The 26229-nt window shown below is 54.3% G+C and overlaps 9 protein-coding genes across 9 annotated transcripts; 6 read left to right on the top strand and 3 right to left on the bottom strand.

Annotated features, from left to right (window-relative positions):
• Positions 1–4089: 4089 nt before the first annotated feature.
• Positions 4090–4614, top strand: CTAM01_09642 (uncharacterized protein; the record flags this gene model as incomplete). The annotated part of the gene is made up of 1 exon (XM_060525660.1): positions 4090–4614. One exon carries the CDS (start codon positions 4090–4092, stop codon positions 4612–4614), a length of 525 nt encoding a protein of 174 aa, XP_060379729.1.
• Positions 4615–4789: 175 nt separating this feature from the next.
• On the top strand, positions 4790–5086 carry CTAM01_09641 (uncharacterized protein; the record flags this gene model as incomplete). The annotated part of the gene is made up of 1 exon (XM_060525659.1): positions 4790–5086. The coding sequence occupies one exon, from the start codon at positions 4790–4792 to the stop codon at positions 5084–5086; it is 297 nt and encodes a 98-aa protein (XP_060379728.1).
• A 235-nt stretch (positions 5087–5321) lies between these two features.
• On the top strand, positions 5322–5531 carry CTAM01_09640 (uncharacterized protein; the record flags this gene model as incomplete). The annotated part of the gene is made up of 1 exon (XM_060525658.1): positions 5322–5531. One exon carries the CDS (start codon positions 5322–5324, stop codon positions 5529–5531), a length of 210 nt encoding a protein of 69 aa, XP_060379727.1.
• A 594-nt stretch (positions 5532–6125) lies between these two features.
• On the top strand, positions 6126–6350 carry CTAM01_09639 (uncharacterized protein; the record flags this gene model as incomplete). The annotated part of the gene is made up of 1 exon (XM_060525657.1): positions 6126–6350. The coding sequence occupies one exon, from the start codon at positions 6126–6128 to the stop codon at positions 6348–6350; it is 225 nt and encodes a 74-aa protein (XP_060379726.1).
• A 7362-nt stretch (positions 6351–13712) lies between these two features.
• CTAM01_09638 (uncharacterized protein) lies at positions 13713–15998 on the bottom strand (the record flags this gene model as incomplete). Its single annotated transcript, XM_060525656.1, has 3 exons — positions 13713–15367; positions 15419–15880; positions 15956–15998. 3 exons carry the CDS (start codon positions 15996–15998, stop codon positions 13713–13715), a joined length of 2160 nt encoding a protein of 719 aa, XP_060379725.1.
• Positions 15999–16561: 563 nt separating this feature from the next.
• CTAM01_09637 (BTB/POZ domain-containing protein) lies at positions 16562–18606 on the top strand (the record flags this gene model as incomplete). The annotated part of the gene is made up of 3 exons (XM_060525655.1): positions 16562–16783; positions 16840–16888; positions 16943–18606. 3 exons carry the CDS (start codon positions 16562–16564, stop codon positions 18604–18606), a joined length of 1935 nt encoding a protein of 644 aa, XP_060379724.1.
• A 395-nt stretch (positions 18607–19001) lies between these two features.
• CTAM01_09636 (uncharacterized protein) lies at positions 19002–19532 on the bottom strand (the record flags this gene model as incomplete). Its single annotated transcript, XM_060525654.1, has 1 exon — positions 19002–19532. One exon carries the CDS (start codon positions 19530–19532, stop codon positions 19002–19004), a length of 531 nt encoding a protein of 176 aa, XP_060379723.1.
• Positions 19533–20282: 750 nt separating this feature from the next.
• Positions 20283–23095, top strand: CTAM01_09635 (RNA-binding protein; the record flags this gene model as incomplete). Its single annotated transcript, XM_060525653.1, has 4 exons — positions 20283–20320; positions 20499–21100; positions 21155–21430; positions 21489–23095. The coding sequence occupies 4 exons, from the start codon at positions 20283–20285 to the stop codon at positions 23093–23095; spliced, it is 2523 nt and encodes an 840-aa protein (XP_060379722.1).
• Positions 23096–23394: 299 nt separating this feature from the next.
• CTAM01_09634 (choline/ethanolamine kinase) lies at positions 23395–26159 on the bottom strand (the record flags this gene model as incomplete). Its single annotated transcript, XM_060525652.1, has 3 exons — positions 23395–24207; positions 24278–25749; positions 26063–26159. 3 exons carry the CDS (start codon positions 26157–26159, stop codon positions 23395–23397), a joined length of 2382 nt encoding a protein of 793 aa, XP_060379721.1.
• Between the last annotated feature and the right edge of the window lie 70 nt (positions 26160–26229).

Raw genomic sequence — 26229 nt, 5'->3', positions numbered from 1 at the left:
GGCTGGTTCCCCCTCGACCATCAACCCACCCCCCTTGTCCAAGACTACCTCTAACCGAAGGGCACTAACGCGGTGCCCGCGCGGCGATCGTCTTCGAGTGCCTCGGGTATTGTCCCAAAAACACTCTCTTGGTAAACCTTGGTCAGCAGCAGCGCAGGTTGAGCACGTTGTCTGCCGCGGCGCCGCTACCTCTGGCTGGGTACCGTCGTGCCGATCTCGAAGAAAAACCCACGCACCCGGACGGGAAGTTGATCCAACCATGACGGCCGATGATGTCGTTGCAGCCGGCACTGCGTCCTCCTGGGCAACCCCCGGTCGTGAGTCTTCAATTGCAACTTGCAAGATCATCCGGAGAATTCCAGGACAATTCGACGGTCGTGGATACATGAGGCGATTCTCACTCCATTGGGCGTATGTATTGTTGTCGATGTCGACGATGGGGGCCGCAGGACCTCCTCATCCATAACAGAGCATGGGGTGTCACCGCCTACATACATCACCGCCATGATTATTATTGTTGTTGTTGTTGTTGTTATTATCATCATCATCTTCATTATCTAGTATACGTACGCGTTCTCAAGTCTCATCCGCCAAATCAATGTTTGGGATACCAACCCCGCGAACACTTGGCTCCTGCGGAGGAAATGTCATCCGGATACCATCTGCTGTCAATCATCAATCAACTCTAAAGTCAAACAATGGCAGCTGCCTGTCTTGCAACTCATAATGTGCCATGTGCGCTGCTTGGCGCATACAAGATCGTCCCTGAAGCACGAGCGGTGTCACGGAACGGGCAGCCGACCGATGTGTGTGTTTTGGTACGGGTTGTGCTTCAGCCCTCAAGGACAATTCAATGCCGGTCGCGAATCCGATTCCTCGGCCCCTACCTGCTTTTTCATTGCCAATTGCAGATCATCCATCACCGACCCGCTCATTCACTAGGGGTGAGAAGGGTCAGTTTGTGCAGAAACGAACGGGCCAAGATGTACTGTGTATCCGTATGTAAGTATAAACTGATGGCTGGGAAGAGGCGAATGGCAGTAAGACAAGGCTCAATCCTGTTTGCGTCATGTTTCTTGATACTTTGCCCCCCATCACACACATATATCCGTATTCGAACATAAGAGCAGTGAAGCACATCAACTCGCGCCGCAGTAGCTCCAGAATCATTATGTAAAGTCTCACCAGTGATCACAAACACAAAAATTCCAGCCCTGCAGCACATGGCCAACATGCTAATCACTCATGGCGGACACGAGCTGTAAAGACACTACGCAACTGCCGACCGCCTGGGCGTCGCGCACTATTCTAGTAGGTTTCGTCGTAGTAACACGCCGGCAGCCTCGTTTGCAGCAAAGCCACTCGGCACTTTTTTAACGACGACGAGGGCGGTAGTTTCCGAAGTGCTCGGAATCGGAGCAACTGTTCGCGAACATAAACCCTAGGTGCAGGACGCCGTCTCTATTACTACCACCTAAAGTCAAATCTGGTCCCTCGTATGAAGGTGTCTCGAAACTTTGATTTCGAGATACTAGCAAATCGTTGCCTACACTAACGTCCCAAGGGGCCCTGTGACCCTGTACTGGAAAGTGTAATAAGTATAATGGGATCGATGATGTCGCCCGCCGCCAGCGCGTGTCTGGGCCAATGAACCCCATGGCTGGTACCGGTGCAACGGGCGTGACCAGATCCTTCTCTGGCCTCTCTCCGCGGCAGGTTCCTTTCAAGTGCGGCAGGGACGCTGATTGGGATGGCGGGACCCAGACGTGGACGAGGGCGTCGAGAGGATCTGTCGATCAGCACAGGGGGGGCCATCCGCCCAAGCCCAACCCTTGGCTCTCATCCCATCAGCTTGCTTTTTGAGAACCGGTCCCAAAGTCTGTTGTGCTGGCTCCACTATCACCATCCATCTTCACACTTTCTTAATCGCTCAACCAGAGTCGAGAGTTCCAAACGAGAGAATTATGACGGAAACGGCGTGAAGGAGAGAATGCCACTAGCTGAAGGGGAAATGAGGCTCAAACCTCAAACAAACATAGCAAAACATTTTGAAGACCACGAGAAATGTGTCTTCAATTGCAGAAACAGGCTCTAGTTTATCCTACTGTTCGTCGCCCGGCCTCGCCCCGTAAATCATTTCCTGTTGTTCAGAGTCGAGACTCTTCGCTTTCAACGCTCGATCAAAGCAACTTATCTCCTTTGGCTAAGCCCCTAGAACATCTATGGAACGACAAACCACCCCTGGATCCCCCTACTTGCCCAGTCCTTCGACCACATTGAGATTTCCGAGAGTGGGGGAAGATTAAGATGGGAAGAACAAGCACAGGCCAGAGCTTGCTCCCCATGCCCCGAGAAACGACGGCCGCTTGGGAATAAGTCCATTGGCAATTCGCAATCGGAGCCAGCTCCTACCATCGTAAGCCCTGAGGGCCGAGGCTTCTGCCCATGGCAAGCTGGCAGCATTGAAGATGGCCCATCTCGAGAGATTTGGTAATTCAACTCTCGTAACTTAATAAGCTGGCTAGTGCCTCCTGCGACTGACGCGGACAATCTCGATTAGATCTCGCTTCGGCCCCAAAAGAAGCGTCAGATTTGTGCGGATTGGAAAGACGGCTAACCGAGAGTTTCGGCTAGAGCTGTGGCGGCCGGGCATCATCTACGGCGTCCCTTAGTCTGAGAGATTTAGAGAAATTGAACCGCCGCTCTCCCAAAGCCACATCACACAAACTTCCGACTACAGGAGCTGTAGCTTGGTTTTCCCAGGTATCTACTGCAGCCTACGTTCTCTCGAATGAAATTCAATTGATCCTAAATTGAACCGACATGAACCTTTCCAGATGATAGTGAATAGACGGCACAGTAGGTAAACCTACCCTGCTTCATCTACATGCCCCCCCCTTCCCCTCCCTCCCAGCACCGTGTTCTCTGCTTCCCTTCCCTCTTCCCGGTGGGTCATCCCATTGGACGCCTCTCTCGAATCCTCCCGAAAGTTCCCTACGCACACGGCCGGATCCAAGGGGTGTGAAGAAGACCTGGCACTTGGGTACGGGATAGAACAGAAAAGCAGAGGCCCACGGGACAATCCTGTGATCTCCAGCCTCCGCGACGATCAACCAGGATTTCCCCTGCCCTGCCAACACACTCTTTCTTGACTGGACGACCCGAGAAGAACCACCACGCGAAGAGATGCAACCTCTTCTGAAAGCGTGCTAGATGAGCATTAAAGAACCGTGGTCGAATGGGCTGGCTAGTCTTGCTTGGATACCCGGAAACCCGTTCTTTACCCATCACGCTAGAGGAAAAAGTAGGGCCCCTTGTTGAGAAGAGATGGATCAAGATCATTCGTTGACTAGGGGCGCTTTTGCTGCCCATCTCGCAGGCCTCTTTGGAAGTTTGGAACTGCTCTGGATGTTGTGTTCTCTATCTCTCGCCCGTCGGCTGACTACTGACCCAACCAAGTTGCCGATTCTGGCCATCTGCATCTACCCATCTTTGTCTCTCGCTCTCTCTCTCTTCTCTCCACTACGGGATTGGATTACCAGATCTGTGGCCCTCGTCGACGAATCCTCCTTGGCTTTTCTCCTCCTTACCAGGGTTTCTAGGCCAGTCGAGAACGCTGAACTGCAAATCGCCCCTGGCAGCACTCCCACGCCCCGTCTCCCACCCCTTCAAGAGATCGCCCATCAGGACGTCAAAGTAGGCACGCACGAGCACGTAGGGTCGGGATGGGCGCTGCGGCGCTGTCACTCTTTACCGTTTTCTTATTCTTCCGCCGTCTGGCTGTGCTTGTTTAAATCTCGTTCAAAGCCTCCAGGCGTCATCATGGCCTGACTCTGGCCGTTAGTCTTCCTCTCGTGCTTCCGCCTTGCCCCTGGGGCTTTGGGCTTTGGGGGGCTCTTCTCTTTTGGGTTTGGGAAACAAAATGCACCAGCCACACTTTGAGTAGCTCAGTGACACACAGACACACACCTCCTCGATGAGGCACCCCCAGTCCTCTCCCTACTAGAGCCTAGCCGCTCATCTCTCCAACGTCGCTTGGTGGACAGAAAACATTCCAGTCGACGACATGTTGTCTCTTCCTCCAGACTAATGATAACCTTTCGCCCTTACAGAATCATGATTTTGAAACCGCCATCATTTGGTCTGACTGCAAATGTTCTTCTTTTACTGCTTTTTGTCTTTTCTCCCATGTTCACGCAACGGGCGCTGCGGGTTGAACGATTCAGAAGCCTGGACTTTTCTCTCAAATTTCTATTAATAACGCCCAGCAAACCTGTCAATGCGATGAGATTGCCCAATCTGGACAATGTCCGGGATGCGATGTCCAATAATGTTTCTCGTTGTTTATTTTGCTTTTTCTTGAACAGTTTGTCTCGCAGCCCTGCAACGCCAACGACAATGGCTCACCTTTCGAGGTTTCCCCTGACTGTATCTTTAGGCTCTTTTATTCATTTCCATTTCATAATTGTTGTACGCGTTCAAATCTCCGTCACAGGCTCACAGCATGTCAATTCTCAATTTCTGAGCCATGCTGACTGGTGTCCCCCATGCCACAGGGGCAGATCTCGACCGAGAATGAGCTGGGGGGAGGGTCTCATTCAAAGCTGCCGTTGAACGGGAACATGGGGGGTGGCAGGCGGCTGAAGGATGCAGCAAGATGCAACGAAAGCCACGTCGATGACCAGCACATGCTTCTCACCGTGGAATGCCGTTGCTGGGATTGATGGAAAAGCCAGCAAATGGCACGCACGCGCTTGTACCGTTCAACTACAACCAACCCTCGCGTCGAATGGCGCTGCGCCCGTCATCAAGAAGCTCGAGGCTTCATCACCCATGTGCCTCTATGCCGTCCTCGGTGCTGCGTCCCCCCAGGAGCTATAGCCACCAAGTGAGTGAGCAGCAGCAGCAGCAGCAGCCCGTCGACAGCCAAGATGCAAGATGGGCTGTCGGGCAGCCTGCAGTGCAACACCAGACCACCGAACAGACCCCGGCAACGCTGGTCAGTCATCCTTTGGATAGGTTCTTCCCCATCCTGCTCAACGCGCAAGCCGGAAGGAGACAGACAGGGAGCACGCTGCGAGCTTAGCTCGTATGTCACCATGGTCTCATAGATCGGGTCCAGCTACGATATCCGTACCTCGGTCTCTGCATCTCGGAGGCGTTGCTGCTCCTGCTACTGCTGCTCCCGGTCAAAGTTTGCCGCATCGGCCGGGGATAGGAAGACCGGTACCAAGGCGAGCGGTCCAGAGACCATGGGTCCATTGGTTCGCATCACACATTAAGTCCGGTAAAGTACGGTATTGTTTGCCTGTCAAAAGGGAATGGTTGTTGGTCCATCTACACGTCCCGAGAGCAATGGGAATTTCATCCACTGCCGGCAAAGTCTGCAGGCCGTCCAGGCTCGGGGAGGCGGACGGACTTCCATGCTACTGCATTTGCCGCCCTGCGCCCTGTGCAATATCATCAAAAAGTACCTCCCCCTTCAGTTATCAATGATCTACTCCTTACGAAGTTACGAATACCCCCAATGAAAAATACGCGTCCGACAGACATGCAAATCCGCATAGCAGAGGCCCTGCCTCATCTCGACGAGTCGGCCGCAAGCGGGCCTTGCGGGGGAGCGCAATACGACAATTCAGAGGAGTTGGAAAGTTGATGACTCGCAAGCCACATGGCTCGAGAAAAGGATCTTCCCTGCCTCCATTCATTGAGGCTAGACGACCGTTTGGGAATTTCTCAGAAGGGATATCCCCCTCACCTCCAGCCCTGTCAACAGGAATGCAGGCGGACTGGCGAAATGAGCCCTTTGCTGCTAAGCCGGTCCCCGGACCCCTGCATGTGGTCCCTATATCGGCTTTCTGTTAAGAGTCGAAAGAATACACCGGCGTTCCGGTTTGCTTTTTTTGACAGCTATCTGACCCAAGACGGACTCAAAAAAAAAAGAGCAATAACAACGTCAGGAATGGGCTTCTCGTCCGGCGAACGGGGCTTCTGGTGTATCTCAATATTGCGACTCTATACCAGCGGCTCGCTACTCATGGGCAACGACGCAGGTTGAATGTGTGACATCCCTCGGAGCGGTTGGGTCGACTCAAGGGTCAATGCCCGAGGGCTGAGACGGAAACATGCAGCTTGCAAGAAAGGGCAACTCACGAGGGTCCCATTCAATATCGAGAGGGTACGATATGCGAGGCAAGGCACACTCAACGGAGGCTGGTGCACTACCAGTACCGCTGCATCAGTACTCCATACCAAGCACAAGCATCAAGCAGAAGCAGAAGCATCAGCACGAGTCCATCTGTTCCGAATTGTCGGGCGAGTTCCGGATATTGCTCAATGGTCCTTGCTGACAAAAAACCGGCTCCGAGTGGGAGAAGCATCTCTTCGAGACCAAAGCAGAAGAGCATGCATACTGGGGCCCCCCTCTAGGCTCTATCAACCCATCCCCAAATCGACAACTGCATCGTGGTCTTGGGTCTTCTTCCCCTGCCCTCTTGGCCTTTTTCATCCCCATCCAAAAAGCAAAAACACAACGCACCCCCTGATGCCGTCTCTCATCGGTGTGCTTGACGTTACACGGCACTGGGGTCTCAACTGCCAAGTCCCACCGATCACCGTCCTGAATAATTACCTTGACGTCGTTCATCGCGGGCGAGGCTCCGTCAGTACCGAGCATCTGGGGCCCTCCTTCCTAGCAACTGGGAACAAGGCATCTTGGACACCGGACAAAGGTTGGGTAAAAATTGGAGTCGTACGTCAAATGGTGACGGGCGAGCAGAAAAAGATCCCAAGAGGAGACGGCTCACATAACGAACTCTCAACGTATCTGCCTCTGTAAACTCTATTCGCAGGGAACTGCCTTAGCTTCAGTGGATGCATATCAAGAAAAACCCAGTCCACACAGTCCACATATCCTATCCAGCCATCCCCCTACTCGACGAGTAGCCCGGGATTTCAAAGAGAAAGGGGTGATCCCAGCAGAGACACGTTTTCCATGACCGTTTGTGGGCTCGCAGAAGCGTTGCGTCCACGATACGTACTACGCAACCCACCTAGAAATACGATCACAACTATTGACCGAGAAAAGGAAGAGGAGACGCAGAGGCAGGTTTCATGACACAAACGGGAGGGCCTCCGAGTCGAGCTCAACCTCGATTCGGCGTACCGAGTACTGCTGCTGCTCCCCTCTCCATATTACCCTGGCAAGCAAGAAAGAGGCAGCGAGGCTGTGCTTGCATACATATCGAAAATCGTGGGACTGTCAGGGGGGTAAGCTGTGAGGTGCCGCGATTCAGAGGATCATTTCCCAGGATCTTGCAAATCGCAGGCGTCTTCCCGATTCCCCGAAGGCATAATACCGAAGGAAACTCAATATTTGACGAGGGGAGATGAGCATGTTCAGTGGGTGGGAACGGCGAGATACATCGCGGTGACAAAAACCCTCCGAGGGAACTGAATAATGGGCTTTACATGGTCCTGGCTTCCTGGTCCAACACAACCTGACCGAGCGGATCCAGCAGTCTGGAGTCTGCCGTCCACCGCGCATGCTGTCATACAAAGTCCACTTGGAGGGGGGAAGGGGTGAAGTCTGGGTATCTCCTGGAAGTTACTCTTCTTCTTCCAAGAACGAAACAAGTGACGATCAGCATCCTTCGAGCCCTTCATCCAACCTTCATTCCAGCAGATAGATGAAACCAACTCGCCGTAACTTCGTAAGCCCAGTACCATCCATGCGTACTGACATCAACTCTGTCCCGCCCAATTCTCTCTACACGATCTCGGCCGGTCTAGCGTTCAAAGCTGCCCACTCCACCCTTTCGTATATTGGGGAGAACGCGTCCTCGTTGGCCGACTTCGTGGGCTCACGCCTCGAGATCTCCCGTGGGCTCCCCTCTGTCGGCACCCACTAAGAACCCAGGCATCGTGGCACCCCGACGGTCCAAGGCTCGCCTCCTACAGGAAGTTAACGTTCATTCCCGCTTGGCACAGGTAATATGGCGCGATGCCCACAAAGCCAAAGGAGCCGGAGAGCGTCTACTCCGCAGGAGGCCCCCTTCGCACCTTGTGCCTAGGCATTTTGGCCCCCCATCTCTGTGAAGATCCTTGACACCACCTCCTTCTTACCTACGAAGAAAGGGAATGGGGCAAAATGGAAGTATCCGTATGGAAGACGCCGCATATGCGCTCCGTGGCTGCCGTACCAGAGATCACTTGGGTGATCACCAACGCATGGCCATGGGTGTGTCGGAAAAGTGACCAGCACGTCAACCACCATAAGTCCGGTCCCCGCCTCTTTTCGCTCTCCTCCTGCAGACATCTCATTACGCATCCACGTTGCTCTCCTATATCGCTGCTGCCGCTCCTTCTCCTCCTGCTTAGCCTGCCTTATACGATGATAGACTCCGCTGAAATGCTTCAGGACAAAACTCGAGTCGTTAGCCCTAGAGGCAAAATCACTCAGCACGAGACACTCGTTGGCGATGATCAAGCACACAAGAGGGGCGTGTACTCCGTACTCGATACATGAAGATGGATGGATGCTCCGCAGAGAGGCTCGTGATATGCAGCGGTGAAGTAGAGAATCCACCACCCGCAGACACGCGAGAGAGCCGGACGGAGTTATACTTCCACCTTCCAACCTTCCACCCTCCCCCTATCAGCCATTTTCTGTCATCTGCAGGCCTGTAAGGCCAGCAGAGAGCAGAAAAAAATGTGACAGCCCACAAGGTGCGATCGTGCTCGCAAATCTTCGCTCGTCAAGAGGGTCCTTCGACCTCGTCTGGGTTTCGGCCCATTGGCCTTTTCCAGTCACAAGTCTCACTGCCGGCCGCGGTATTCGCAGGATATAGCCTCATCCACTTTTACTTGCCTGCCTGTTTTGCCAATATGCCCTGCCTCCAACTGGCTCGGTCTTTCAGAGGAAGTGGAAGGGGGGTCTCGTTCAAGTTGAGGGTGGGGGCCAAGAATTCCGATGGCCTCCATCCGTATCCCGTATGCCATCCATACCTCTCTTTCTTTTACCATCGTTTCTGGTTTAGTTGTTCCTCTTCGAATCTCTGCCATGCCTCCTAGGCAGTTGGCAACCAGAGGCAGTCTTGGGAAGAAAGCCTAGATTGTCAAAAGGTCCCATCCCAACGCCCTTACATGTCCCCAATTACCGCGGCCGCAGGCGCCACAATCAATGACTCCATGCTTCGAACCTGGAGTCTAGAAGCCTTAGTGTCATGGCAACGTTTACAGGGCTGGCGACGTAAGGAGTGATTGGCGGGAGATGTAAGGCGCGTGTGTGTCTGTGTGGTGGCATTTCCATACGTTCCAATAGTCAGCAGCCACACGGCAACAAGCCGAAGCGACGCGGCAGCAGCAAGTTAGCAACCCCCAAAGAAGAACCCGGGCCAACGAGACTTTCACATCCCGTCAACGGCGGATAGCGGGCGGACGGCGCGGGCTGAACGGTTCACGTTGTCAGTGGTGAAATTCCAAGCCCAACGTCCTCTGCGCCCGCTGCTGTATTGCTTTCCCAATCCCGTGTGCTGTCTTTCAAACGTCTCCTCATTCCTTCGAAGGGGAGGATGATGAGGAGGAGGGTAACCGTAATAACCATGACCGGAAACCGTAACACGGCCCGAGATTAGACTGCTCCCCGTGCTGAGGCAAAGCAAAAAAGGTGTGGTGATTCCCTCACCATGCACGTCCGCGGTTGGTGGCGATCCTCTTGGTCGTCCGTCAAGCCCAGCCTGTTCCCGTCCCATGAATGGTCACCGTTCTAACGTCGTTTATCCCCCCCCCCCCCTTTCCCGCGCCGCTGTGCCGCAGACGCGCCTTTCTAGCCTGGACATTTTGAAAGATCGACCCGGAAAGGGGTCATACGGCGCTCCGAGCTTTCGTTGTAGGAAGCGGCTACGCGGCTGCGGGTTCCCCTTGACGTGTCCCCTGCGCAGTGCATCACGGGCCTGCTGCTGCTGCTTGTCGAGCTTGGGTCTGGTTGTTGTTTGGTTTCTTTCTCTGGAGCCCTCCCTTTGGCTGCTTTGCGCGTTTATCCCAGTTCTTACCGTAGTAGACGTGGGAATGTACCTATGCATATGGGACGTCTGGTCTGGGGTTCAGTCCGAGCCAGCAGCTAATGTTGACGGTCGATCATCCATTTCAGTCCAGTCCAGCAGCAGCAGCAGCAGCAACACCTCTCAGGCCAGATGATACCCACCCCCTCCCCTTGGAAGGTAGAGGGAATAAGCAACAAAGGGCGAGATATTGCTCTCTCTCTCCTGAATTGCCCTACAGCGGACGTGCTCGTACATGCAATCTTTTGGACAGTATTGTTTGCTTCCCGCGGTGCTCCGTGCCCTGTAAATGCACGCTGCATGCGAGCTGCATCATGCAGCTTGCAATACCCAAGAAACGAACGTTTTGGCGATCCCGCAACGCGGACGTCACTTCTGTTCTCGGTAGGGCCATCCGGGGAAAAAGAAACGTCTTCTCAGCCGGAGAGACACTGGAATGTCTCGACTGGAGCGGAGAAACGTCCGGGGTTTGTTCGTTTCGTAGGCTGCTACTGGGCCATTGTCTCTCTTGCTCGCTGTGTCACTATCTCTCTCGGTCTCTGTTCCTCTGCTTCTGCCAACAAACTTGCGAGACAGAGCCAGCGATCATGGGGTTGTGGTGGGATGGCCAAGGACGATATACATGGGTTTCCGCAGGATGTCTCGCTACCATGAAGCGAAGAAGGGGCCAAACCGCTCCCTCGTGGGCGCGGACGTTCTAGCTGCCGTTGTGGCTGGCCCTTGGAAGCTCACCAGTCTCGACTAGAAGCCGTAGCTACTTCGCGCGGCTTGAGACACCGCGTTTAGAAGAGCTGAATTGCCTTTCTTCGCCTGAACCCTACGTTCAAAGTAGATCGATTCCAGCCTAGCTCTCTTCTTCTTTCAATGACCGGTTTGGTCCTAATCCTTCAGAAGAACGCCAGTACGGCTATCGTTTGACCGCAACGGGGGGGGGGGGGGCACGGAATGACGACGTTCCCCTTGCTCATCAGCTCATAAGACAGTTACTCGTTAGTTCTTGACGAGCTAAGACAACACCGAAAGAATCAACCAAGCCCGTTTCTCTGTCCCCCCAGAAACCTAATCTCCAAAGCCCGAGAGACGAGATGCGATACCGTAGCACTAATCTAGATCGCGATCACGAACGATGTGATAAATCTGGCCGTAGCCCCTCCGAAAGCGGTAGCCTCGTTCCTTGATAGCCAAAGCAAAGCAAGTGCAATGTAAAACCCCCTTGTCTGACCCTGAACTTTTGAGGTACCATTCATCGGAGGACTATTCCAAGTTAGACTACCACTTCGTCAGCTCTGTCCTTTCAAAACTGTCTCAAAGTCGTTGACAACACGGCAACAATAGAGTGTGAAAGAAAGAAAAGAACAAACCTGCCCGCCCGCTGAGCTTCCCGAAGTCCCGCCCGCGCCTGCTTCGTCCTGGTCCTGCTGCTTGCGCTGGACGAGCGGAGAAGTGCTTGTTTCTTCTTTTCGGGGCTTTTCAAGGTCCAAGAAGCCAAGCTGCGTCTCTCTCCCGCAGACGGAGTCTCTCTGTGCCCGGTGCTTTCATGATTTTCTCGGTTCCCCGGTATGCAAGATGGGCTTGCTGGGGGTCTCAGGCAGGTCGCCGATGGTTGATGTGGGCGTAAGGGGGTGCGTAAAGGTGCGGGTGGCAGTAAGCGAAGATGAGAAAAAGCAATTATATCAAGAAAACACCAAGCCTAAACCGCACTGGCCCCAACATCATGAGCTGATGAACGAACCATACACGGGTAGAATCCGGGTTCGGCTTGTGTCCCGATACCATGTTACCGTGAACAACCCCCCCCCCCCCCCCCCCCCCCCCCCCCGGCGCGGCGGGCGCCCCCAAACCAACCCAGCCGCAGGACGAGAGGGAGAGGGGGAGGGAAAAAAAAAAACAAAAAAAAGAAACCACGAAACAACCACACACAACCAACAGCCCCCCCCGCCACCCCCCCCCCCCCCCCCCCCCCGGAGCGCGTGGGCAAGTGGAGAGCACAAAGACACCGAGGGCAGAGGAGAGAGAGAGAGGGCATTCGGAAAAGCAAAAGCTCATATCTAGATCCAGAATACTCCCCTACACCACCCGCAGGAGCAGCACTCAGAGCGATGACGGCGATGATATCGGCCATCAACAGCAGGGAGTACTCCCCTCCATATCCGTCCCGCCTGTCGTTGGAAAGAATGAGTCGGTGAAGCTAATGCAGCAAATGCCCGCAATCACGTACGTCGTCCATCATGTCTGTCTCAGCGCCATGATGACCGCGCATCGATGATCAGCAAACGTACTCAAGCGCGGCCCCCTCTGCCTCCTGTGCTCCTCTTAGGCTCCTCCCCCGTTTCCCTCCGTGCCTCCTCCCACACCCCGTCCCCCGTGGCCGCCGTGCCGCTCCCCTTCCCCCTCACATATCACATAACCCCTACTGATCCTCCTCACAGCGCATCGCCTAGCGTGGGATAGACACTCTGGCCAGCAAGAAGAACGCACGCTTATGCGGATGCGGACCGGTGTCCTCTGAGACATGCAGGCCGGTAAAGACCCGGCACTCGGGCAACACCCCCTTCAATCCCTCCCTCTATCGCATCACGGACGTCTCATTGAAACATCACAAAACTTCCTCTGTCATCGAAAGTGATGAGATCATCATAACGGCCGGTTTTGTAGGACGGGTTCTTCGTTATCAAGTGAGTTGCAATAAACTCTGCGCTATTATCCAGGGGAGGGGGGAGGGGAGGTCTCAGGCTCTCAGAGACGGCATGCTTACCAAAGGCTTACAACGAACGTCGAAAAGCAAACATTGTTCAATATTTCTTGCTATTCCGCCGTTTGTTGTCTCGGGCTCTCGGTCTCGCTTAGAGAATCTACGCGGCGGCATATCATCGGCATATCATCGATTACGAGTCAAAGGAGACAACATGGCGTAAAGGTAGAATCTCGAAGCGATCTGGAATGTGAATTGTCTTGCGCGAAATATGACACGGCTGGCCGTTCTGGCCACGCCGCTCTGGTCAACCCCAGATGTCTTGAACTTCTTCCTGTGTGAAACGAGACTAAACCAGAACAGCATGCTTGAATGCCACGGGGACCACATACGGTTATAGTAAGTTATTCGTCAACGTGCCATTCATGTTGGCAACTATTGACGCGCGGGTAACATCATATGCATGCGGTATCCAATACAACGAGATCAGTCATTCTATAGTTCACAACGTCATTGTACGAGAAGATCAAAACATAGTATGTGAAAAGATGAATATTTGTCTCGTCCGTGATGAAACTACACCTGCAAAGCCCTTATGCAACATGTACAGGTAACCAATAAAGCAATCTACCAAACGCCGTGGCAACGTCTGCATCGAAAATGAAACCCCAGCCGAGTCCGGCAACACCGTACCGTTCCAATCCAACACCTCCAAAATCCATCTTCATAAGTGTGAAAGTCAAGAGTCCCGTCTGATCATCACCGGGACTCAGGATTGCTGTGTATAGACACCCACAATTACCTCCATCGGAAGATATCCTTCAACTTTTTTCGGTGCCGCCAGAACAAAAGAGAGTGATAAATGAGCAACGACAATAACAACCAATGAATGACCCGTGTGCATGCTATGGTATCTTCGCCACCCAACGCTCTTGTATGCCAATTGAAAAGAAATGATCTTAGACTCTGGCCATGGGCTTACGTCTGATCAGGAACGGACTGGGCATCTCGTCCCGCTCGGGATCCCATACCGCGGCAGGCTCGCCGCCACTAGCCCGGCGGTCCGCGATACGATCCTTGAATGCCCTCTTAGGGCTCATGTTCTCGCCACCAGACATCACAGCGGAAAGAGGACGACCTCCTGCTCTGGCCTGCTGGAGTTCGACCAGCGTTCTGCCCTTGATGTTGTTCTTAGCCGCAACCTTACCGAGGGGCTCCTGATCCTTCTTGGTAGAGTTCTTGCGGGAAAGACCGCCGGGAGATTCGCTGCCGTTTGCAGCCGACAGGTTCGCTGCCGAAGGAATCTTACTCAATCGGCGGTTAGGCGACTGACAGCGCTCGCGGAGACCGCGGCTGAGGTCAGGGTTCGAGGCCATGTTGGGCAGCGAGGGCAGCGTCTTGTTCTGGTTCAAACCAGTTGCCGATCCTTGAGGCTTGACTCGAGTAATGGGAGCAGTCTTTTGAGACATCAAGACCGGACGGTTCTTGGACGTGAAAGGGTTGTGTTTCGACTTGATGTTGCGTGTTGGGGAGGGAACAATGTCCTCGTCGTCGGAGTCGATGCTGATGGTGTCACGAGGGACGTCCCACATCGGGTCGCCAGAAGAAGCGGCGTTGCCAGAGAATAGGTTTCCGCTGTTAAGCTTGGGCACCTGAGTTCCAGCATGTCGTCTAGGTGATAATGAAAGTGAAGCAATAGCGATAGGTGAGGGGGATGCCATCTCGATATCCATAGGGGTGCCTTGACCGCCGACGAACATGGTTTGGGCTCTGCTGTAGGGGGTGCGAGTAGCCTTCCTGCTCGTGAAAGGACTGTCTGAAGAGATATCGGTGAGATCGGTACACGATGAGAGCTCGTCGTCTCCGCTACCGTTACCAACGGAAGATCTCGGGTAGTCTGACTTTGTTTGCGACGTTGCGAGGTCCAACGCGTGCATGGGCTCGGCAGCCAAGTTAATCGTCTTCTTCTGCAATTCGGCTTCGACACGAGACTGAACCTCGCTCTCGAATCGCTTTCGGAGGGCCTCAATTTCTGAGTTGATTTGCCGATCGATCTCGAGACGCGCCTTAACCTCCCACTCTCTTCGCAGCGAGCTGTCGACCTCTTGTCTGACGGAGGCCTTGTCAGCCTCGAAGGCGGCTGTTCTCTCTTTCAATTCCTTCTCGCGGCGAGCCAATGAATCCTCCTTCTTCTGAACGACCTTGTTGAGCTCAACAACTTCTCTCTCCTTTCTCATCAATCGCACAACAGGGAGATTGAGTAGTTGCGCAGTGTCCGGGCGGTGGTCGGGGTTGACTCTCAAGCAGTCCTTGATAGTGCCCATAAGCTCGCTGGAATAGCAGCTGGGAAGAGGCGAGACTTTGCCCTCCTTAATCTTCTGAACAAGCTGGAAATGCGATTTGGCGTTGAATGGGGGCTCGCGCGTGCAGAGCTCGTAGATGATGCAACCCAAAGACCAGATGTCCGACTTGAGTGTGTACTTCTCAGCGGCGCAGATTTCGGGCGACATGTAAAATGGTGTGCCGACATAGGTGGAGGCGAAGTCATGGGACTGAATCATCTTGGACAGGCCAAAGTCACCAAGCTTGACGGAGTTGTCCTCTCCAAGGAATACTGTTCTCAATTAGCACATGTCACATCGATTGATAGGGCGATGAAACATACCATTCTCCGGCTTGAGATCGCGATGCAAAATGGTCATGGTTCCCGGGGGCGTCTTAGGCTTGGAAGCTGTGCTGAAGAGGCCCAGCACATTGCTGCCAACCTCGGGAGGGTCGATGCCATAATGGCATCTGTAGAGCGCAGTAACCAGCTGCGAGAAAATGCTCCACACGAATGACTCCTGTGCGCGCTGACCCTTGACAGCCAAATCTCTGATAACGCGACCGAGATCGCCATTACCACAGTACTCCATGTAGAGGTGAAGGTCTTGGGTTGATTTGAGGTGTTCGCGATGGTAGTAGCCGACGATATTTTGATGGCGGAGGGTTGAGAGGATGTGGAATTCGGCGTGGAGCTGCTCTCGCTCCTTTTGCGACATCTTGAGGTAGCTGATTTCCTTCCGACACATGACGAGGTTATCGGCCTTTCTTCGAACCTTTCGGATGATTCCAAAGGAACCATGGCCTGTTGGATTGTTTGATTAGTGAAGAGCTCTTTGGTCGGTTGCAACGTGAACAGCTCGTGAATGGTAGTGCCTACCGATTTTCTCCAGCACCTCATACTTATCCGCCTCCAAAGACATCTTGGATGCAACACGCAATGAATTTGATTAAAGTGAATCTTTGTATGTATCCATAGAAGTTGAGAGGCAAAGAAAAGCGACGGTCGCGAACCTGCTATGTTAGTATCCGAGCTGTTGGTGGTGGTTGACCGGGAAAGGTGCACTGCAAGTCAAAGCTGTGAACTTGGTTGCATGGGACTAACAAGATCGAGCTCGGGTAAACAACTGGGGGCCGATGCCATGGCAACGACGCTAGTGACGGAGCTGAGATAATCCAGCTCCATCTCTCAAAGTGGGTCAATTTCGCGTATCTCTTATCGATAAGTTAGAACTTTAGCTCTGGAGGGGTTCAATGGTGGGGCACTGATGATGTACTGGAAGCCATCACGTAAGGAAGGTCCAAAGTGGCCCGTGCAGAGGCGACCTCATGGAGTTATCGGACTTCATTCTCACTGAGATCTTCAATGTCCCAGATGTGGAGGCGAACTTGAACTTGTCTCTTATTTGATGCATTTCTTTCATATAACCATTTGCTTAGACTTTTCAGGCTATAGAGATCCGTCCTGTTCGTTGAGTTCGTCATCATGGTTCTCCGAAAAGATGAATTAGAAGTACAGCTTAAAGAAGAGCATGAGTTGATCGCAAATGGCGTACTTAGAGAGGACAACCCCTTGGATCAGACGGCAGAGTTCGAGGCTTTCCTGCTGGCTTGCAGAAGAGGCGACCTGAAGACGTGTCAGGAGCTGATCTCGGCTGGCGTGAATATCAATGGCAAAGATCGTTTTGATTACACACCCTTGATTGTTGTGAGTACGCAGTCCCCGTACCTTTGGCTGAGGTCTCACTGACAATAAGCATCAAGGCCAGTTTATGTGGGCATCTAGAACTCGTACAACTACTTCTTGAGTCCGGTGGGTTATACATATTGACGTACAGTGAGACGTATTAACTGATCAACTTAAAAGGTGCACTGGCCGAAAGGAACACGTTTCAGGGCGAACGATGCATTTACAACGCCCTCAATGATAGGATACGAAATCTCCTGCTAGAGTATGATTATTCCAAGTCTACAGACCCGCTCCAACCTTGGGCCGGACACATTACCAGCCTACTTTCCAAGAACGTTCCAAGGACAACCGACATCAGCCTCATTGCAGCAGCGCAGTCCTTCAACATGCACAAGTTCCTCCTAGCAGCACGGACTCCGTACTTCAGGAAGAAGCTCGATGGCGCACCCGATACCGCAACATGGAAGCTCCCGACCACCTACCCGCTCGAGTCTTTCCAAGTCGCCCTACGCTATCTGTACCTAGGAGAAGTACCCAAGGATGTGGTCAATGCTCGCAGTACCGTGACGGAAGAAGAGGTTCTCACTGGTGTTGATAAGCTCAGCAAACAGCTCGAGATCGAGCAACTATGGGAGGCAATCCTGGCGGGCAACGACCGGCGACTGTCGCGCCAAAGGTACGAGGACGAGGTGAAGCGCGCGCAGGCCCAGGTTGATCGTTTCTACCGGGAGAAGGTCCTGGGCCACAAAATGATCGTGGAGACGAAGAGGGTCGGCGAAGTGAAATGGCGTCACGACAACTCCATCTTTGCCGATTGCCTCCTTTGCGCACACGAGCCGGAAAGCGACGAGATCGAGAATGATGCGGAGGATCCTGACAATGTTGTCCATGCTGTCGGCATTCCGCTCGGCCTTGCATCCAACGGCGATAAACCCAGGAAACGGCCTCGAAAGTCGGTGGTCTACCCCGTTCATAAGGCGATGCTCATCCGCAGCCCGTACTTCGAGACCATGTTCTCCAGCGAGTTCAGGGAGGCACAGGACTCGGAGAACCTACACGTCGTCACAGTGGACTGTATGCCCGAGGTCCTCGAAATTGTGCTTACGTTCTTGTACACTGAGAAGGTGGACTGCCCTCTGGATTTCGCGTTGGATTTGCTCTACACGGCCGACATTCTCTTCCTCGACAAGCTCAAGACGAAAGCAGCGCAAGCCATTAGTACCCTCGGAAGCGGCAGTAGCAACATCTGGGCTGATCGCACCCACAGACCCGATGGAGAGGATCACCGGGAAGAGGATATGGAGCCTATTAACATCTACGACGTCATCCACGCGGCGTGGGACCTGCGTGTCCAGCGCCTGGAAGAGTTTGCTGCTCGGTACCTGGCCAACCGCTTAGAGGACTACATTGACGAGGCCGAGTTTGCGGACCTGATCAAGGAAAGTGCAGAGAGACTCAAGAACCGTGAAGAGACAGACACCATTGAGTTGTTGGATGATATCCGATATTATCTGGGCGAGCGCTTCCGTTTGCGTTTTGAGGACGCTAATCTTGAGGAGATGATGGATGAAGAGGGAGAGATCAACGCCGAATTGGCAGAGGCCATCGCTGCACAGAGCGAACAGTTGAATGAGGAGATCTGTGAAAATGGTGCTACCCCACAGGAAACCGCCCCTGTTACTTCCGCTATTGAGCCTGTTGAGAATGGCGAAGATGGAGAGGGAGTCAAGACTCTTGGTGGAGAGGTGGCCGAAGACGAGTTCGCTTCAGATGCGATCAATTACCAGATCTTACTTGGAAAGATCGATACAATGCTGGATCATCTGAAGCTAGATGCATAGATGACTTGGCGCGCTTGGATACCGAGATAGAGGCAAATTAAATGCCTATATTCTGTCACAAATATTAAAAGTGCTGATATGTCCAAAATGTTGAATCTATACTGTGAGACTTCAATGAGGGCGCCGTAAATGTCTTTCCCTGCTCATGATCCATGACCTAGGTGAGCCCCTTGAACGCCCAAGACGTGATAGTCTCCAATCGGCACGCGTCATGCTTGATCAAGTGACACAGCTTATCAGTTAACTTACCTACTGGCGAAAAGGATATCACGTCTGGATTTGCGAGCAGCTCATTCCGTGTGATGGTAAACTCCCTGGCACGGATGGAAGCAGCCTGCATCTTTCACAAATGTGATGCCCATTCTTACGAAAATGGTCATCAAATGTTTAAAAATTCATGTTTGAGTTGGACTAGAGCTTTCTAGATGGCTTCGATCCCCAACAGTCTCTTTCTGCCCAGCAATACCATCTCGATTCGCCCTCCACACGCCCTCTTCGCCATGGAACTCCTCCCGCTTCCATACCTCGACCTTGGCCTTGCACTCCTCCAACGCCTCCTCACCAGCCCTCCACGCAGCCTGTCTATGCGGTGACGACACCGCAATCAAGATGCTCTCCTCGCCGATGGGGACTGTTCCCAAGCGGTGAATCATGGCGAAGCCTTTCAAGCTGTGCTTCTCGACGATGGCCTTGGCGATGGACATCATGGTGCGGAGGGCAAGCGGCGTGTAGGCGCTGTACTGCAGCTCTTTGACGGGTTTGTCGCCGAATGTGTCGCGTGTTGTGCCAGAGAAGAGGACGATGGCGCCGGCTTGTGGTGAGCGGACTCGGTTCATGATGGCTGAAGCGTCGAGGAGATGGTAGGTAAGGGCAACGTAGCAGGAGTCCTCGGAGACCTCCCACGGTCCTTGATCTTGGTTCTCCATGCCTATGGGATTTGCGAACAATAGAGGTGGAAAGATGTGTCTGCTCCTTCGAGTCGTGGTTGATGGCAGAAAGAAATGGTGGGGTTGAGGCCGTGTAAGTATCCAAGATGACGATGGGCTTTTTGAAGTTGAAGGATTTAGTTGAAGGATTTTGGTCAACGCCGCTCAACTCTCTGTTGGAGATCTAATGCAACAAACTTGAAATGATCAATAATTCTCTCTCAGTTGCCAACGATATGCTGATTACTTAAGAACCTTGGGTTGAAATTACCTCAAAAGATGACAATGATGAACGTGGGGAGGACGAAGTTGATGAGTACCCAGGTACAAGGTACAAGGATGGAGGAGCGCGGACCAGGTCCATACCAACCTTATCGACGACCCCGCTTGACTAAGCAAGAGATAAGGTGCAATCCCATGAAACCTACCTAGGCAGCCGCAAGTCGACTTCGAATGGAAGTTGCCAGGGGGGTGAGCTTCTGCCGGCCCGAGCTTTGTTTGAACCATCCCTTCTTCATTCCCGACTTCGCCCAAGCCCATTACTGAGGCCCGTCGCCCTCTGTGTTCCACCAATACCTGGTTGAAGCATAAAGGCACGGTCTTGTCGTACGCCTCACGAGGGGACAGCACCGCGCCTTACTCCTTCCTTCCATCCTCTTCTTCTTTCCGGACCAAGCAAAACTCGACCCAAATCACGCCCGAAGCAGCGCGCATAAAGATCGGACACACCCCTTCCTGCGATCCGCGATCATGTACGAGGACAACCATCGCGCGCGCGAGAGGGGACCGTACGAGCGACGAAGATCCCCTCTACGAGATCAACAACAGTATTCAGACAACGACGGCTTTCGAACGCGGCAGGGTAAAGAGACTAAGCTGAGCCTGCGGAGGACATGACCATCTGCAGTACATCTGGCTGGTTTGAGCTTCTGCTAACTTGCCCACGGGACGACGAGACTCTTCTAGGTCTCCCCCCAGGAATAACCTCGAGCTGTCCTACGACGACGACAGCTACGCCCCGGAGGAATCCCGCCGTCGCGAGCGCGACTGGGATCGGGACCGGAATTGGGATCGTGAGACTGCAGAATACCGCGCAAGAGACTACGACCGTTACTACCATGGACCGCCGCGTGAGGCCCACGAGCCACGTCCTCGATCGGGAGATCAAGGCGGTGGTCGGGATGACTATATGGATCGCCGTGATGAAGACGCTGCGCTACTTCACCCACATGACGGCGACGACCGCGGATCACGTCGTTACGATCGAGATGGCCGGGGCTACTCTCGCCCTCACTACGACGATAGCACTCGCCGCGATGATGCCCGACGTGGTACTGACGAGGATCTTCGTCATTTTTCCGCCTCTCCAGGTGGCAGCCCAGATCGCCATCCTCGTCGCGATCGTTCTACATCGCCTCTTCGACAAGCTGGTACTCCGAGTGATACTGTAATCCTGGAAGGTTTACCATCCGATGTATCTCTCGAGACGGTGCGGGATTGTCTCATTAAACAGTCCGATCTATCACAATATCCATCTGTCGATCTTCGCATCCCCTCAACTGGGCGAGGTAAGCCACCTATCCCCCAACCCTCTCACCTGCACTTGCTTACATCTTCGCCAGGCAAGCGTCGCGCTTTCGCGCAGTTCGAAAATGTCGAGCAGGCGGTCGAGTTTGTTAAAGCAAACTACCCTAAGCTTGTTATCAATTTCTTTAGCGGGGAGGATGATGATAGCACGGATGGCATGACCCTGATTTACATCCATTACGCAAGGAACCGCGATGACGCTGAGCGGGAAAGTCGCGCTGGAACTGCCGCTAATTGGAGCTGTCCGACCTGTGACTTTTCAAACTATGCGACCAGAAGCCGTTGCAAGAACTGCGGCGGTCCGCCCACAGGTATGCACATTCAACGATCCTTCTTACGGAAGTGCGAGACCCGTACTGACTCGGCCAGATCCGTCCCAATACCGATTTCTATTGACTGGCGAGAGCGATGCATCCGATACACCTTCTCAGATCTTGGTTTTCTTCCCTTTGGCACCATCCGTCAACGAAGATGTGTTCTCGGCGGGAGCTGGAAAACTAGAGCTCGTGCAAAAGCAAGCAGCAGCAAGGAACTCCGGCGACGGGCCAAAGCTCAAGTCCACTGCCCCGACAGGCGATGCATCTGGCTATGGCGCAAGGCCGGGCTCTCTCCACCGCACATTCTTGATGCGTGATCAAGAGACGAACGAGTCATTCAGCTTTGGATTCGCCGAGTTCTGGACAGTGGAAGATGCGATGGCGGCCATGAAGAAGTTTCAGATGATGCGCGAATTCACGATTGCCTCGAAGCCTGTGACAGTTTCGACCATCCATCTTGGCGTCTTCGTGCCAGAACTCAGGGAAGTGACGCGATTTAACGAGCGTGTCTCGTTCAACCCGCTCTTCAACCCGGCTATTCGGGTCAAGTACTGGGAGCCCCACGTCTATCCCAGCCAGAGAGTGATCACCGAGGTTCCCCCTGGCGGCACCTCTGGAGACGGAGGCAAAGGGGATGCTGCCGACGAGGCGAAGAAGGGCAAGAAACGCAAGGCGGACGGGAATCTGCCCGCCTCTTCCACCAAAAAGTCGGTACCGATGGCTGGACAAATGGCGTTTTGGCAGAAACGGCATGTCGAAATACACGAGGGCAAGCGAGCCGCCGATGCAGTTGGTGGAAATGGTCAATCGGAAGAGCGCGCCCCTGTGAAGATCTCTCTATCTGGCGCGAACGCAATTTCTACCGGCCCTATCAAGATTTCTTTGACTGGGGCAAGCCTTCCGAAAGCCCCTGCTCCGACAGCATCGCCGAATGGGGCCCCTACTATTGAGAACTCTCAGACACCCGCGCCTCAGACGGGAACTGCGGCTCCAGACAAGACATCTACGCCGGAAGCATCAGTATCATACGTGGACCGCGAAAAGATCTGCTGTTTGATCTGCATGATGAAGTATAAATCTCTGGATGATCTCAGTACGCATGAAAAGTCAAGAAATCACAAGAACGCTACTGCAGATGAGGAGAAGGTCAAGGCAGCTAAGCCGCGACTAGCTGCCCGCGACAAGAGGATGGCAAAGCAAGCAGAAGAGCAGCCGGCGGCACCAGCGGCGGACGAGGAATCAGCACCGCAGTACCGCGACCGCGCCAAGGAGCGAAGAGAGGTGTTTAACCAACCCGCGAAACCAAAGGTACCTGTCCAAGGCGGTAATAAACCAGCGCGCAAAGACGATAAGACCGCCAATCCCCCGGCGGCGGCATCTAAGGAAAAGACACCTCCGCCGGCGCCTCCGAAATCCAAGGGCGCGGGGATGCTGGCCAAGATGGGCTGGAGCACGGGACAGGGCTTGGGCGCCAACGGCGACGGCCGCACCGAGGTGATTGCCACGCACGCGTACCAGGAGGGTGTCGGCCTCGGCGCCGAGGGCGGGAACCTGGGCGACGCGGCGGAGCTCGCGCAGCGCAAGACGACGAACAGTTATGCCGAGTATGTGAATACGGTGCAGGATCGGGCTAGGGAGCGGTATAACAAGATGGGTTGAGGTGCTTTTTGGGTGATAACGGACAATGGAGATACTGCTTGTGGTGTTTACTACCGCGAGGAAGTAGAGATGGGAGGAGCAAGGCTGTCATAGAGTAGCTACTAGCACAACACGTGCAGCGCAAGAAACTTCTAGATGGCACACAAGAATACAACAATGCTCCACTACAACTAAACATTTCACATCACTAGACTTTTTTTGAGCTTTGAAATCTGGTACATTGTAAACGGTGTATGTGCAAAAGAAAGGCACCCAAAAAAAAAAGTAGCCAGTCTCCGTCAAATGCTAGGTTACTACTTTCAGTAATCCACAATCTTGAGCCGGGACTGCACGTCCTCGGGCAACTCCTCCTTCTTCACGATCCCCATGAGCACACAATCGCCCAGGAAGAAGAACGCTCGCTCCTGCGCGTAGCCCAGGTAATCGTACTCGTCGCCCTCGTCCTCGGCCTCCGCAGCAGCCTGCACCTCAGCCTTGGCGTCCGCGTCGCCCGCGGCCGCGGCGGCCTCGTTCTGCGCCTGCTTCTCCTGCTGCTCGATTTCCTCCTGGGACTCGAACCCGGGGACTTTAGCCTGGATGACGCCCCACGCTACCCACTGCGCGCTGTTGATGCCGCGCCAGAGGCGGGTTTCCTCGTAGAGCTCCTTGATCTCGGCCTCGACGGCCTCCTCTGCGCGGCGCTCTTCTTCTTTCCAGTGGTTGGGCGGGACGCGGGCGTCGAGCATGAACTCGACGATGGAGGAGGAGGAGCTGGTGGGGAGGAGGGCGGGCGTGCCGACGGCGCTGCTGCCGTCTGCGGCGCCGGCGGGGGTGAGGCGGGGGGTGGAGGCGCCGCCGTGGGTGTATTGGGGCCGGTGCTCGACGTAGGCTTTGAGGAAGCGGCGCTGTTCCTGGATGGTTGGGTAGACTGCCGTGTTGCAGAGGAAGGGGAGGGATTCGTGGTGGTAGTTGTAGGACCATTCTGTGAAGTGGTTTGCGAACTCGAGGCCTGGGACGTTGGCGGCGGCGTACTCGAAGTCGATTACGACGAGCTGCTTGTGCTCGTTTGCTGGCTTCAGGAGGGGGGACTTTTCGTCGTCGGGGCGCATGCGGAGGATGTTGCCGTATTGGGTCTGGAAGAGCGTGTTAGCTGGTGACTGACTTTGACATTTGGGGGTAAAAGATAGGGGCAAGTGCACTCACGTCGTTGTGGGCAAAAACGAGACGCTCGCGGATGGCGTGGCCCTTGTAGGCGCTGAGAGCCAACTCGCGATACTTGTCGTAAAGCTCCTTAAACTGCTTCCACTCCACACCACACACGTACCCGCGGTCGCGGAAGACGCAGTTGCCATTGCGTACGCCTTCGTCGAGGGCGCAAATCTTCTTCTCGACGTTGCCGAGCCAGGCATCCCAATTCTTGAGCACGGCAGGTCCCTCATCCTTTTCCCTGTCCAAGACGTCGATGCCAAAGTGGAGCTCCCGCATGCGCTTAGCAATCTGCTTGGAGGTATCGGGATCGCGCAGGTCGTTGGGGGTGAGGGTGATGGAGTTGAAGTACTCCTCGAAGCGGCCGTTGGTGAAGCACCCGAGGAGTCTCGGGCCAATCTTCTTTCGCGCCAGTCGCCGGAGCACGCTAAGTTCGTTCTCGCGGTCGATGAGGGCTTCGAGTCCGTAGATGCGCAAGAGGAGCTTTGGTGGGGGCTTCTTGCCGGGTACTTCCCCGAGGTCTTCGGGAGGAGAGACGACGTAGACGGCGTTGGTCAAGGCTCCGCTGAGACGTTGCACGATGACGCTGTTGCCACTGTCCAGAGGAACTCTTCTCCAACCCTTGATTCTCAGAGTATGGGCTAGACGCACAATCTCATTCTTGAACGTTTCCCAGGCCTTCTCCTTCTCGTCCGCCTGGCCACCAAGGGTCAGGTCGTCGGTACTCTTGCCACCACCACTGTAGCTGAGGGTCTTTGAGTTGTCGAGAATTGCGTCGCAGGTTGGTACTATGACATCCTCGCCGATGTAATCGGTGTCGGAGCTTGCCGTCCTGTGGAGCATGCTACGCGACAAGGACTTCTTGTGACGGAGGGAGGGGCGCCTGCCGACCTTGGGGCTCATTTGAGGCACGGAGCTGATTCCCATAGAAGCCATGCTGTCCTCGATGATCTTCTGCAGCCTATCGAAGGAAACGTCGCTGGAATCGGAGTCGATGGAGTCCGAGCGTGAGCGAGGAGCAGCGGGCTGGGCTGTCGGGTCTGCCGTCTCTGCCGCAGGAGATTGTTCCTTCTTGGTCTTTGACTGCGGTGAGCGGCGTCGGGGCGATGTCTTGCTCTTCCGGGCAGCCTTCTTCTTCTTCTCATGCTCTAACCAGTCGTTGAGCTGGGCAAGCAGCTTCTGACTCTCGTAGTGGGCCTTGTGGCCGTGGCGATGGTGGTGATGAGAGGCTTGAGCTGCGGCTGCGGCAGCAGCAGCAGCAGCAGCAGCGGTAGCATCGTCGGAAGACGGGCCAGGCGACGGCTCCATGACAGGGGAAGAGCGAGACGATGAGGAGCTGGTGAGGCCCATGCGACCTGTCAACCTCTTGGCCATGTTGGCGGCGTACTGTCTCTTGTGGTGATGATCGGAAGGCGGGGCAGGTGGAGGCGGGGCGACAGCGTCAGCCTCTGGCTCAGCGATTTGAACGACTGTGAGAAGGTTAGTACATCGTGTGTCTTTTCTTACACGTCATAAGCCCAGCAACGATACCGGTCCATCAAGCCGTGTCTGCGATGAGCAGTAAAGTGTTTCTGGGTGACGCGGGGCAGGCACGCAGACATGGGCACAAGCATGAGCATTGAAACGAGTTACTATCGCGGCTCGACTGCCAGCCACATGTGCGCGATCCCTTATCCTCCCATCACTGTCGAGATGACACGATACCACTTGATGGGAGTGCCGAGCCTGCAGACCGTGGGTATGTTTAAAATGAGACGAAGCCAGACGTTTGTTTGAACTGACCTTTGGCGGTGTTGGACGCGCACTCTTCATCCGTCTTCATGGCTGATCGCAGGGGCTGCTGCTGTCCAGTGATCTGGGGCGACGAAGAGGATGACATCTTGGCAGGCAAGACAGAGGAAGAAGAAGCGGGCGCAACAGAGTTTATGAGAGAAGGGAGTCGCGCGCGC

Source organism: Colletotrichum tamarilloi (assembly GCF_030869305.1).
Source record: "Colletotrichum tamarilloi strain Tom-12 chromosome Unknown Scaffold_39.1, whole genome shotgun sequence".
Classification (NCBI taxonomy): Eukaryota; Fungi; Ascomycota; class Sordariomycetes; order Glomerellales; family Glomerellaceae; genus Colletotrichum; species Colletotrichum tamarilloi.
This window is presented reverse-complemented; position numbering and strand designations above follow the sequence as displayed.